The sequence below is a fragment of the Psammomys obesus genome, unplaced genomic scaffold (assembly GCF_907164565.1).
Source record: "Psammomys obesus unplaced genomic scaffold, mPsaObe1.curated_primary_1811, whole genome shotgun sequence".
NCBI classification, from domain to species: domain Eukaryota; kingdom Metazoa; phylum Chordata; class Mammalia; order Rodentia; family Muridae; genus Psammomys; species Psammomys obesus.
Window position 1 is genome coordinate 7,893,954 of NW_026596109.1, and position 12,990 is coordinate 7,906,943.

The 12,990-nt window shown below is 39.5% G+C and overlaps 1 protein-coding gene across 4 annotated transcripts in view; it reads right to left on the minus strand.

The window, feature by feature from the left end:
• Window positions 1-3,181: 3,181 nt before the first annotated feature.
• Window positions 3,182-12,990, minus strand: part of Prkaa2 (protein kinase AMP-activated catalytic subunit alpha 2) — a 61,520-nt gene continuing 51,711 nt past the window's right edge. For 2 of the 4 annotated variants that reach the window (XM_055629003.1, XM_055629002.1), the window contains 2 exons: window positions 10,236-10,362; window positions 3,182-9,766 (listed from right to left, as the gene is read on the minus strand). In XM_055629003.1, the coding sequence (XP_055484978.1) occupies window positions 9,528-9,766; window positions 10,236-10,362 (366 nt within the window). In that variant the 3' untranslated portion in view covers window positions 3,182-9,527. Of the gene's footprint in view, window positions 9,767-10,235; window positions 10,363-11,781; window positions 11,873-12,990 lie in introns of those variants that run through there. The other 2 variants (XR_008722712.1, XR_008722713.1) reach the window with 2 other exon arrangements.

The window sequence follows — 12,990 nt, forward strand, 5'->3', positions numbered from 1 at the left end:
CTGGACCAGTGAAACCATGGATCTTGGAGAACCTACAACCACTTTGCTAAACCAGCATAATCCCCAACTACCTTCTAAACATTTGTCCTTAGGCCCACAGATAAGTGTAGTGCACATTCATCAGCAGTTATTCTTTATACAGGATGGAGACCATTACAAAAAATCACAACTAGGTAGTTGCAGAGCCTAGTCCCAAATGAATACACCTGTGATACAACTCCTGAACCTAATGCCCAAGCATCCTTGAAGAGGAGGCGGAGAGATTCTAAGAGCCAGAGGAACAGGGAGCTTGCTCTGAGATTGTGTCTCCTAGAAATATCAGAAGCTACAACCATGAAGCCTCATCAACATGACTGCCTGAACATGCGCTGAACATGGGCAACAAGAGACATGCTAATGTGGGTGGAGGTACAGGATCAGGAGGCCTCCGTCATCACAAAGAACAATCAGCAAGCAAGAAATGAGTAAAGTGGGAGAAACCACTTTCTTTCCTGGGTAGAAAACACCAACTGGTTACCTCATACCAAAGTGTCAGCCCTGAAAACATATACACAAAAGTAACATTATTCAGGCTGAGTTACGTTAATGTGTTTTCAAACACAAACCCACACACACACACACCAAGAATTAATTAAAAGATACAATGAATTTAAAAGAGGGCAAGGAGGGACGCATGAGCTTGGAGGCAGAAAAGGGAATGAGGAAATGATGCCATTATATTACGATCTCAAAAAAATAAAAGAAAAAAACTCTTCTGCACAACAAAGGAATCAATCAAGTGAAGAGCTAGCTCACAGAGTGGAGGAAACTGCTGGCTATAAATCCGACAGGATTGCTACCTAGACTGTATAAAGAACCAAAAACTTAAACATCTCGATTCTGAACAATGCAAATGGGCTAGTCAAATGGACAAACAATTCTCAAAGCATAAAGTACAAATGGCCAATAAATATCTTTAAAAGGTTTACCATCTTTAGGCATTAGGAAAATGGAAATTAAGCAACGATACTCTACCTTACCCCAGGCGGAATGGCTACCATGGACAAAGAATGAACAACAAATGCTAGGGAAGATACATGGGGTGTAGGAAGAGAACGCTTGCACACTGTTGTTAGAAATGTAAATCTGATGCGGTCACTGTGGAAATCAGTATGAAGGTTCCTAGAAAAATCTAAAATAGAAAAAAAAAAAAAAAAGGCAATATGACTCAGCCATGACTCCTGGCTGCATACACAATCCTGAAGGATTCTAAGTCAACATGGAGGGACTTGCCATCCATGTTTGGGCAGCATCATTCACAACAGCTGTCTGCCAACAGCTGAATGTAAAGAAAATGTGATGTGTGTACACACACACACACACACATACACACGCACACACACACACACTGCAGTTTAATTCAGCCATAAAAAGAACTACATAACGTGGGATAGGAAGATGGTCCATGGTTAGAGTACTTGCTCTTCCAGAGAACCTAGGTACTGTTCCCGGTACCCTTGTCAGGTGGTCCAAAATCATCTGCAACTGCAGCTCAGGGGGTCTGAGGTCTCCTCTTCTAGCTTCAAGAAGCCCCTGCACACACATACATACACGTAGACCTTTAAAAATCATATCATTTTCAGGAAAATGGCTCTAATGGCTAAAACTAGGCGTTAAGATTACATATACGTATTAAGATTTTATACATGTGTGTGTGAACGTGGGTGTGTGTATGTGTGTATGTCAGACTCCGACAACTATCATGTTTCCTCCTGTGGATTCTAGAGTTTATAAAGGCATAAAATTATATGTGTGTATATATTATAAATGCACATGCCCTGAAAGTAAAAGCAATAAATACTGTCTGAAGGAATGAACAAAAAACAAGAAGAGGGAGACAGAGAGAGTAAGAGTAAACATGGTCAAAGCAAAAAAAAAAAAAAAAAAAAAAAGATCTACAAAATCCATCATTGCATAATAAATGTCAACAAAGTATCTGTGCTTTAGAAGTAAAGAGAGGGGCTGAGGACATCATTTCCGTGGTAGACTGCTTGCCTTGCATGCATGAGACTCTGGGTTTAATATCCACTATGGTGCAAAATGGAAATAGTGGTCCATGCCTCTACTCCCAACCACCTGGGAGGCAGACATGGGGCCATCAAGCGTGTAAGGTCACCCTCAGCTTCACAGAGTCTGACGTGCACCCTTGCTTACATGGGACCCTGTCTCAAAAGACAAAACAAAACCAAAACGTGGAGAAGAGGAAAAGAAGAGGAAGGGGCAAGGGGAGGAGGAAAATGAGGATAAAGAAATTAGTAATAACAGAAACAACACAATGTAGTAGTTGGCTCAGGTTAACAACTATAGTGCACAGTAACAAAGACATAAGGGAAAACAATGGTGTGAAATCTCCAGTGAGTCACAAGCAATTTCTTTCTAAAACAGCTTTCTCTGCAACTATTAGCTGGAACACAGGGTATTAGCTTAATGACTGAAGAGAAACAAAAATAGCTTTCAAATTAAGCAGACTTTAGTTTGATTTTGTGGCAAATGCAGACACGCGATCAGATAGGCCACTTTTCTCTCGTGTTTGTTGCCAATGAGTTCCATACAGTGCAAAGATTAATTAGAACCTGCAAATATGCTGCAATTCACTAATCTTTTCTATATGGTTCCTGAAGGTAAGTCCTTCCTACTGATCATTTAACTCACAAAAAAATACCTAAACTGAAATTATGATCTGTGGTTATTTAAATGAAATCGCTGTGAGCCTATTGTTTTTCTGTTCTGAAACCAACTGTAAAAAGTAGTCCCAATTTCACCGGTTTAACAAAGTTTTCAATACAGGCGTATCCAGCACTGTGACGATGAGCTGGCACGTTAACACATTACGGGACTATTTCACAGACTAAGAATGAGTGCACGGTGTCCCTGAAAAACAGATAACTTCTATCCAGTAATACGTAACCTACTATCTGCCAACTTTCAGTTATTGTGTTTTACATTCAAAAATCACTGTATAATAGCTAAATGTGATAAAAACGCAAATATCGCTACCAAAATAATATCAAAATACTATCCTTCAAGGTCATAGTTCTGAACAACTTCACAACAAATATTCAAAACAGTACAACCATGGGTAGCTGTGAAGAGACTTAACAGAAAGCTGTATTTTGGTACATTAAGGCAGCTTCAGCCAACATTCTGAATAACAGTGTTTATTGAAACAAAAGACAAGTTTGATATTTAAACATTGGAGGTTTCCAAGAGAGTTTTACGTGTCTTACAATAAGAACACTATAATTTGTGAAACTGTGTCTCAAACATTCTCAGCACTATGCCCTTATTACGTACGACATCTAAAAACACGGTACTCATTCTAGTCATATCAAAGGTGTCTAGTAAAAAAGCAAAGATTGACGGTGAATATGGGACTATAAACCCCTACTTAGGGGCTATCAAACGGCTTCTCACACACATCTGTGAGGTAGGTTATTATCCACATTTTGTACAAGAGAAAACTACACAAAGTTACATAACTTGTGCTGCCATAGTAGCAAACACGGAATTAGATTTCAGTTAGGTTCCCTCCTCAGCTCTGCATTTCTTTCCTTTATAAACTTTAAAATATAAAGACTGCTAGTAATTGCATTCGTTTTAAAAGCACAAGAAAGCAGCCAAATATCTGCCCAGATGGCTTTAAAAAGTGAACTAAATGAAACAGGAAATCTATTCAGGAAACAACTTCTGGTGGTTGATGGTATGAGGTTTGGTCAAGTGGAACTGAAAAGGCAGAAGCAAACCACAGGACCATTTGTGGAACAGTCCACAGGGAAACAGGAGAACTGGGCATCAGGGTATGAGGGTGGGCAGAGAAAGCGGGATTTGAACATGTGTTTATTCTTACTCTGCAATGATTTGAGAAGGCACCAGGTACTATTTCTTTCTTTGTGCAGACAGTGGGTCTATGTCTTTTTGATTCTGGGAAAATGTTCTCCATCTAGAAAAACTTCATTTGGTAACAAATCTTATTTACAAGAGAATTTAACTGTGAAAATGCACAGATTAGCTGGAGAAAAATAACAATGCAATTCTTCTTTCCTAGGAGGCTTCTGGTTCCTCTTTAAAAATTTAAATTAACACAAAGTAGCAAACCTTGAATTTAAAAAAAAAAAATCACTGTACAAACCTTATTTAAAAAAAAAAAAGTCTAGTCAATTTTTTTTTTTTTCATTCTAGGACATTCTACAAATCCTTAACTTAAAAGAAAAATGGAGAGATTTATACTATAGAATTTCCTTAATTGCACTTTAAATACAATCGAATTTACGCACCCTGCCTGTCCAAATAATCGTGAACTACCTCTCTAACACTTGCTTTCAGACATAAACTATAGTTCATAGTTCGTCACGTGCAGTCACAAACTGCACTGCTATGCAAGGCTGGCAGGAAACATTAGTGTTGGCTCACGAAAGACAGGCCTGTAGCAGGACAACTTCTGGATGGGCCCTGATTCTTAGCAGGCCATGGCTGAAGAAGTTTAATCAAAACTTAATCCTCATGCTTAGTGGCATCAACAGCATCATAAATATTGGAGGAAAGGCTGGTAAAGAGGCCCCTAGCCCGCTTAAATAATATATATGTACATATACATAAATGCTTGGTTTAGAGCTCATTATATCTCCAAGTTTTGAAAGGCTTGAGAGTATTTCTATCAAGCCAGTAGCGATTAGGCAGTTCATAGAGACACACTCTACGGAAATACTGTCCTATCAGTTATGCACAAAACAAAAAACTTAGCAATATGAAATTCAGATAGGCCTAACTCGGCTAACAGCCACACACTGATCATTTGGATGGGGACCAGGGGCTAAGTTTCCTTGACAAAGAGAGCCTGTACTTCAAGAATCACATACATACGGGCAGGAGATTTGGGTCAGCAGTCATGTACTTGCTCCACACATGTGGAGCCCTGGGTTCGATCCCCAGGACAAAACTTCCCGCACCAAAATCACATAAATCAAACTGCAGAAAAAAAAATTATGTTCAAGAGATTGTTCTGGATTTTAAGCACCCTCAATAACTTATAAATACTTAGAAAAATCAACAGAATCGTAAATATTTCACATAATTACATCTAGTTTGTGCAATCAACTAGCTCTTGTAATTAAACTAGGTATATTCAGATCTCTCTACTGTATGTCACTCCAGGACCTACCAGCTATACACCAGTGTGTATTTTTATTACTGGAATATCAGATGTGTCACAAACTCAAACTGTTCAATCCAGAAGAAAGGTGATCTGTTACAGAGGACAACTAGTCACCACTGAATGCATACATGTGTGGCAGTACCACCTGTGGGGAGATTCCTGGCCCTGCTTACTGGACTGGGTACTGTAAGGGTACCCTAACAACCAGGAATCCATCAGCACTGCCATCGCTACATATTAGTCATTTTCCAATGCTACGCTCACTCCATGCTTTGATTTCCTGATGACTCTTGTCGTTTGCGTTCCAGTAGTCCAAGTAGCTGTGCTTAGAATAATATAGGAGTTTACACCTTTGAAAGGCTGCAGACAGAACATTCACACTAGCATAGGAATACAAATGCATAAGACATGGACACTAACACAGACTCCCATAAGAAGTAAAAAGGGCAGAACTTTAGCGCTACAAAGGACACTAGCTCTTTTTTCTCTATCCTTTTCATTTTAGGATCTCAAACTGAGGCCACGTCCAAGATGAAACTTACTAAGAGATGCATGTAGCCTTCACCCAAATTTTTCAACAAAGTTGCTGAGGACTGCTGAAGTCACAATCTCTATTTAAAAGCCACAGAATGACGAAGGACAAGCTAACAGATAGAGAATTAAAACTGAAGAGTTTTAGGTCTCTAAAGGCAAAACACAAACCAGACAAGTCTACGAGCATTTAGAAAAGAGACTTCATGCTGGGAGTTTAACTTACTAACCAGCGAATAGACAGAGTGGCAGGGCCTGTGGTGGGTGTGTTCTAAGCTATTAAGTTAGAAACATCAGTGTGGAGCCCACATTAACTAAGCATGCTTCCATGCTAACGGATGCTACAGATAGATACAGTGGTATAAAACCTGATTTGGCTGTTTATCATTATTTTCCAAATTGTGTTTTATTTATTTCATCTCAAGTATTAAATTTGTGTTCCCTGAGTACAAACTAGCTAAGGAAACGGTATACTCAGAAAGAAGTACATATCCTTGAAAACTTATTTGCATAAAGTAGAGAATTACTATGCTACATATAGCCAATTCCCTGGCACAGAAGGACTTATGTTCTGTTTAGGTTAGGCTCCAGGGTTCCCCTTATAGGTGACCAGATGTTGCAACGGTTTCTCATAAGGTTTCTTGATTAAAACAAAGCCCTAACTTCTGACTGCTTTGCTTTTCTTTCTCCCTATACATTTAATTTGAAACAGCTTCAATTTTGCCTTCCAAAATAGAAGTACTTAGAAAATGTGCAGTGACCACTGAGGAATTAATGAAACTGATTTACTTTCCACAGAGCCATAACAGCAAGTCACTGGTCTTACTCTTTTGGTTTTCCATAAGTAACCTTGTCTAAGACTTTTCAGTCATCCATTAAGGGGGGAAAAAAAATCCATGCTCTACCTGAAAAGCATCCGTATGATTAAGAAAGCCAACATGTGATACAAGCTACAGACCCAGGAAGTGCCTGTCTGCATGCTAACAAAGTGGTTCTGAATCTGAATCAGGCTCACCACAACACATGAAAGGGAAGAAGTGCTTTCGGAGTGGCATTCATAACCACACCACGGTGGCACTCAGGGACAAACATTTTCCATGTTTTCTTATGGGAGGCTAAGGTTTCCTTGTTGTTTTCATTTTGAAACAAAGTCTTGCCATCTATCTGGTCTAATTTCCTCCTACCTCATGCTCCCCTCTGGGATTACAGGTAAGCAGCCATACTCAGCCAAAGTCCTAAAAGAGTAAACTGGTTTGGGCAAAGTAGGGGTTACATGCAGCTACGGGGTTTATTCTTTCTGGAAGAACTCATCCAAGTCTTCGGTGCTAACAGCACCTGCTGTCCTCTGCAGGGTCCACAGCAGACACAGTGAATTCCAGAATTATTCCTGGGAGTTCTTAGTTTTCAGGAGTCCACTTCCAGGACAGAAATGAGGCCCACATCTACAACCTAATAGTAATTCTCCCTAGGATCCAAGAGAATAGACAGTTCTAAACTCAGTGCCTGCTACAGTCACAGTGTTGACTGAAATGTGGGAATTTTAAATTTACAAAGAATTCTTTCCTTCTCTGTTCCCAAAAGCAACGGAACCCTGTGCTAAGACAAAAGTTCGCCTCTGCTTTGCGACATGAGTCACTGAATTCTCTCTGCAGACCAATTTACTCTATTGCCTAGAGTCATAAAATAATGTTTTAAAATGTTAAAAGGAAACAAAATGACCTTCAGTTCTCCTTAGGTTCAGCAGGTAACTGTCAACCTGGGTATTCATAAATACTGGAATGAATTAGACAATAGCCAATCATTTCTAGCTCTTGAATAGCATTATAATCATTCATATAAAGTAATTTTGCTATGAGCAAGCTCCTATCATCAAATTCACTAGACTAAGAAAGCATTCTGGCATCCTTTTCTGCCTTCAAAACTGTCATGGGTGCTGTTATTAGAGGTAAGGAATCCAATCAATTCTTTATCTCAAAGTCTTCTGTTCATAATTAGGCAAATATTATGAGGTGGTCTCCCTGCCCTGCAAAAAAGGATATATACACATTTGGAGAAGTCAAAATTATGCCACATTCATAAAACACAATAGACAAACCAGGACTAAGTATTGCTATTAAAATAACTACTAAAAATTACCATCTATTGCCACAAGATGGCAATCTTTCAAAGATTAAAACCTTAAACTACCTTAAATTGTATACCCACCTTCTTTCTCAAATTAGCGAACAAAGGTCCTTTTACTTTGATATTGAGAAGTAATAAATTGTAGTAATAAATATTGACCATCATTTTTAAAAGAACTACAGAGCTCTCTGATGTGATGTAATGCAGATTCCCGATTCAAAAGTTATTTAAAGATAGACAATCTTGTCTTCCATAATCACGTGAGAACCTGGATCTAACAGTCTCATTTGTTTCTTGATAAATAAAAAATACACTATTTTTGGTGACGAGAAACCTGCCAAGGCAATGCTGCTTTTGTTTTCAAGAGCTTAACATTTTCTAGGGCAAATCAGGTCAGTGATTTTGTTAATCACAACATAAATACAATAAATGAATAAATAATTATTAGATAAATTATACATAATTTAAACTACTTTTACCAAAACAACATATTTTATCAATTAAGTTTATCTATCCTACTATACAGTGTTTTATCTTAAATTAAAAATATTTTCACAAGTTTGGTTGTTCTTTTTGATTAAAAGCACTGATGTGTCAATACATATGTATATATATATGTAAACAACACATACACTTATTCCAGGAGAATATACTTTTAAATATTTAAGGCTTCCTTATCCAATCAGGTTCAACAGTGCAGGTCACAGCAGATCAAGCTTTGGAAGTACATAGAGCTTTGGAAAGGCTCTATGGCCAAAACAGGGTTTTGAACTGAAAGACTAAAGAAAGGAAACCACAAGAGATTAAAAAACAATGAACAAAGACAGTGACTACTGAGGAAGACAGAGGAAAGAGGTGACATCAATAACAACTTAAACTTCAAGGGAATTAGCAAAGATGCCAGAGAGCCGAACTCTCAGGCCTCCCTCACCTATACCAGTCCTAAAATAGAAGATCAAAGAGTAGAAATGTTGGGGACTGTTGGGATTTTGCTTGTTTTTCATTTAATTATTTACTATTTCTGCATGTTTTTGTATTGCTTGGTAGTGGCGGGATTTAACTGGGGGCCTTGCACAAGTGTCAAGAAGCGGGAAGCCTGGGTACCTGCTGTTAGAAACCCGGTCTGTATGGCTAATACCAGGCAGTGTTTGCAGAAACCATTGAAAAGAACTTGGTTCCTGATGTTTAGGGGTCCAGGAGTTTCAGATTTCCATATTTTAAAAAAATCTTACTAACAATTATTCTATTTCTTAATCTTCTTGTGCAACAAGTGCCTAGACAGCCTAACACCTGCTGAAATTTAGGAGGCAAACTGAATTCACATGCACTAGACATAAAGCAAGGAGGTATCGCCAAACCACCCCTGAACTAGCTGGTTCTCAGTGAGGTGTGCTCATCATGTGTAGTGAACTCACGGGTGTAAATTAACAAATGTCATCAATATTCATCCATTAAAGGTACTACCTCTTCAAATTTGTCATAGGCACGGTAGAATGATAGAGTTCTAAAAGTAAACCAAATGCCAGACTTCTGTGTTTTGGTAATTTTCAATAACCCTGCATGTCACCTGGGAGTATTCAGCTCAATTTATGTTGCAATACCCAAAAGTGAGATAACAATTTAAAAGAGTATACGTGATTTTCACAGTGCGGTAACAGAGACGGGAACTAGTGGTAGCTTATCAACGAGCTAACGTAGTGATGAGACTGGCACACATTTCAAAAAAATCCATGGTGTGGCTGCCCAGGCGAGGTGGAGCGGAGGACAAAGAGCTTCCAGTCAGAGAGCCGGTGAGAGAACCGGAAAGCGAGTGGTTCTCAGCTGTGCTGGAGTCGAAACTTGACCTTGGTCTGTGTAGGCCAGCAGCAGAACAGGAACGCTGAGGTGTTGAAGAACCAGACCTCTGCTCCACCACTTCATCTGAAATGACCAAACAACAGCGAATGTAGCAAGCGCGCTGGCCCAAGTCCTCCCGGGGAAGCTGCTGCTCGGACAACTGAAGGAAACCAGATCTGGGCGAGGTGCTTAATGAGGACTGTGCTGTTCGTGGCTGAGGAGCACAGGCGCTCTGACCACGTCCCTGCCAGTCACAACACAATACCAACCACGCATGTCATCTCCACAGCTAACGGGGCCCCTAAGTCCTTCTCAACACAGGATGCAGCGTTCGTACTTGAATGAAAGAGAATATGCTCACATCTGAAAATACTTTACCTCCTTGGCAATTTATTTTTCTGCTAAAACTATATATTTAATTTCACTTATATTTTTGTTAGATCCACTTTAAAAAGTAGAGGACTCGCCCACCATGTCTTTGAGATGATTTCAACACTAGGTCAAATGGTGCCAAGTTGTGTTTCTCAGAACTCATCCCTGCCAGCCTCCTTACCATCGATGCTTTTAAAGTCTAAGAGATAGCTCCGATTGTCAACGAGGTAGAGCTGTAGGCTCATTTTCACATAATTGCCAGTCACTGGATTTTTTCTTCTTACTCGAAGATGGTATGCATTCACTACCTAAAACCAGAAATAAGTAAACATTTAAAACTATGCAATGTCTTCCATCTTAGCACAGCACAACAAAAGCAAGTACGGATGAGGGAGAGGATTTATGGTTGACGCGTCTACGTTACAGGCACTTTGGCACACCTAATCCCACTAGCGATCCCACTTGTGAAAACTCAGATCCCACACTCTAGCCTTTAACCCTTTGACTCTAATAATAATCTCAGTTCCTTCGCATCAGAGAAGTAATTGCAAGAGGCAAGAGGCAAGAGGCAGACACGTGAAACCCAAACAGCACAGGCCAGCGGACGGTGTTACTTGTGGCCCACACAGATGCACAGCTGCAGTTCAAAGAGGTTTTCAAAATGGCCGTCAAACTAGGTTCTAAAGTCTTTCAATTAGGTATTTTTAAAATGTTGGCATCTCCTCTTATTTACATAATTATACAGTAAGACAAGGTCCCACACTGGTCTTAAATCTACAGAAATTTTCCCGCCTCAGGTTTCTGGAGCGCTAGTATTATGGACATAAGGTACCATGTCCAGCAAAATTTCTTTTAACAAAATAAAACAGCTTCAGAAAAAGGAGACAGGCTTAAGTTTAAGGAAATGATATTTTATCTAATCATGTAAAATAATAAATTGAAAGCAGATTAAAACTGGTTTATTAAAATATACTGAATATTTATATAATAAATTTGAATTTTTTTTTCTCCTTATTAATAGCTCATACAACAAACCATTAGTCATGAATCTGGAAAGGGACAAGTAGGAAAAAGCTGGGGGCACAGGGTGGGGAAATAAGAGAGAGTCGGGGATAAGAATTCATTTTATACATGTATGAAATTAAGAACTACCTTAATTTTTAAAAATTAAAATGAGACAGTTGTATTGTGGCATACGCCTTTAATCCCAGCACTTGGGGTATCTATGTATTCAAGGCCAGCCTGGTCTACATAGTAAGTTCTGGGATATCCATAGCTAGATAGTGAGAACCTGTCCTATATTGAGTAAGCGAATGAATGAATGAATGAATGAATGAATGAATGAATGAATGAATGAATGAGCTTTGCAGTAAGCATTCATTACCCTCAAGAAAAGAACACAGTTTAAGGGGTATCTTATTATAAAATGCCTTCATAGATATATATTCAAATCTAAAATGCAACAAAATGCTAAACTGAAAAAAAAAAAAAAAAAGTAAAAATGCGTGCTGATAGTAAGAAAATGTGCCGTAATCAAGTGTGATCGTTAATACTGAACTAAAGACTATGGGGACTTTGGAAGTTGTACTGAATGCCTTTTATGGTCGTGATTCTAAGGTGAGAAGAGACGGAAGGTTACAGCTTTGAAATGATACGATCAGGCATCCAGTTGACAGAGGTAAACTTGTGATGGTTAATACTGTCAGTGTGACAAGGGCTACAGTTACCTAGAGGGCAAAGCTCCGGGCATGTCCACACAAGATTTTTCTCAGCGGGGCAAACTGAAGTGGGACGGTCCACACCATTTCACATGCAGGGCTGAGAAAAGGGAGAGTGAGCTGAGAACCAGCAATGCTGGCTTGCTCCCTGCTTCCTGACTGATCATAATATGACCAGCCGTGACCAGCCACCTCACCCTCCTGCCTCCGTGACTTCCTGCTGTGATAGACAGTATCTTCAAACTGTGAGTCTGAATAAATCCCCCTTCCTTCCTTCCTTCCTTCCTTCCTTCCTTCCTTCCTTCCTTCCTTCCTTCCTTCCTTCCTTCCTTCCTTCCTTTTCAGCACTGAGGAAAGTAATATGCCAAGGATTTAAAGCCCAGATCATAGAATTTCTCAACTTGGAGAAAAGTACTTGCGACTAAATGAACGTGTCACAACAGCATATTATATACTGAACACTAGCTGTCACAGCCACTGACCATCCATGCCAAATAAGCACATAAAAAATAAAGAGTAAATAAAACTCAAACTTCCTGAAAAGAGAAAAGAGTTAAAGAAAATTGTCTTTCAAGATTTCAGACACTTTGTTACTATGAACCATGATGAAACAGGTGGGCTGTTTTCTTAGATAATTTCAATTTACTTGGCCAAAAATGCTATTCTGTAACTCAGAATATGTTCCCAGCATCAACACCTCTTTATCCATTATTATGCTTTGTGTGTTACATAATTTTAAAAAGAATGAACCATGTCAACCAAAAGCATGAAGACCACAACCATTATTTCTAAATCAAAAACAACTCTGTGTGGACCTTAATACTCAACTGCTTAAACAACTTAGGGGGAGATAGACAGACCTGAAGGGAATGGGAGCTCCACAAGGAGAGCAACAGAACCAAGAAATCTGGGCACAGGGGTCTTTTCTGAGACTGATTCTCCAAACAAAGACCATGCATAGAGATAACCTAGAACCCCTCCCTGCACAGACGTAGCCATGGCAGCTCAGTGTCCAAGAGGAACGGTTCCCTAAGAATAGGAACAGGGACCATCTCTGATATGAACTCATGGGCTGGCTCTTTGATCACCTCCACCTGAGGTGGAAGCAGCCTTACCAGGCCACAGAGGAAGACAATGCAGCCAGTCCTGATGAGACCTGATAGACTAGGGTCAGAAGGAAGGGGAGGAGGTCCTCCCCTATCAGTGGACTGGGGGAGG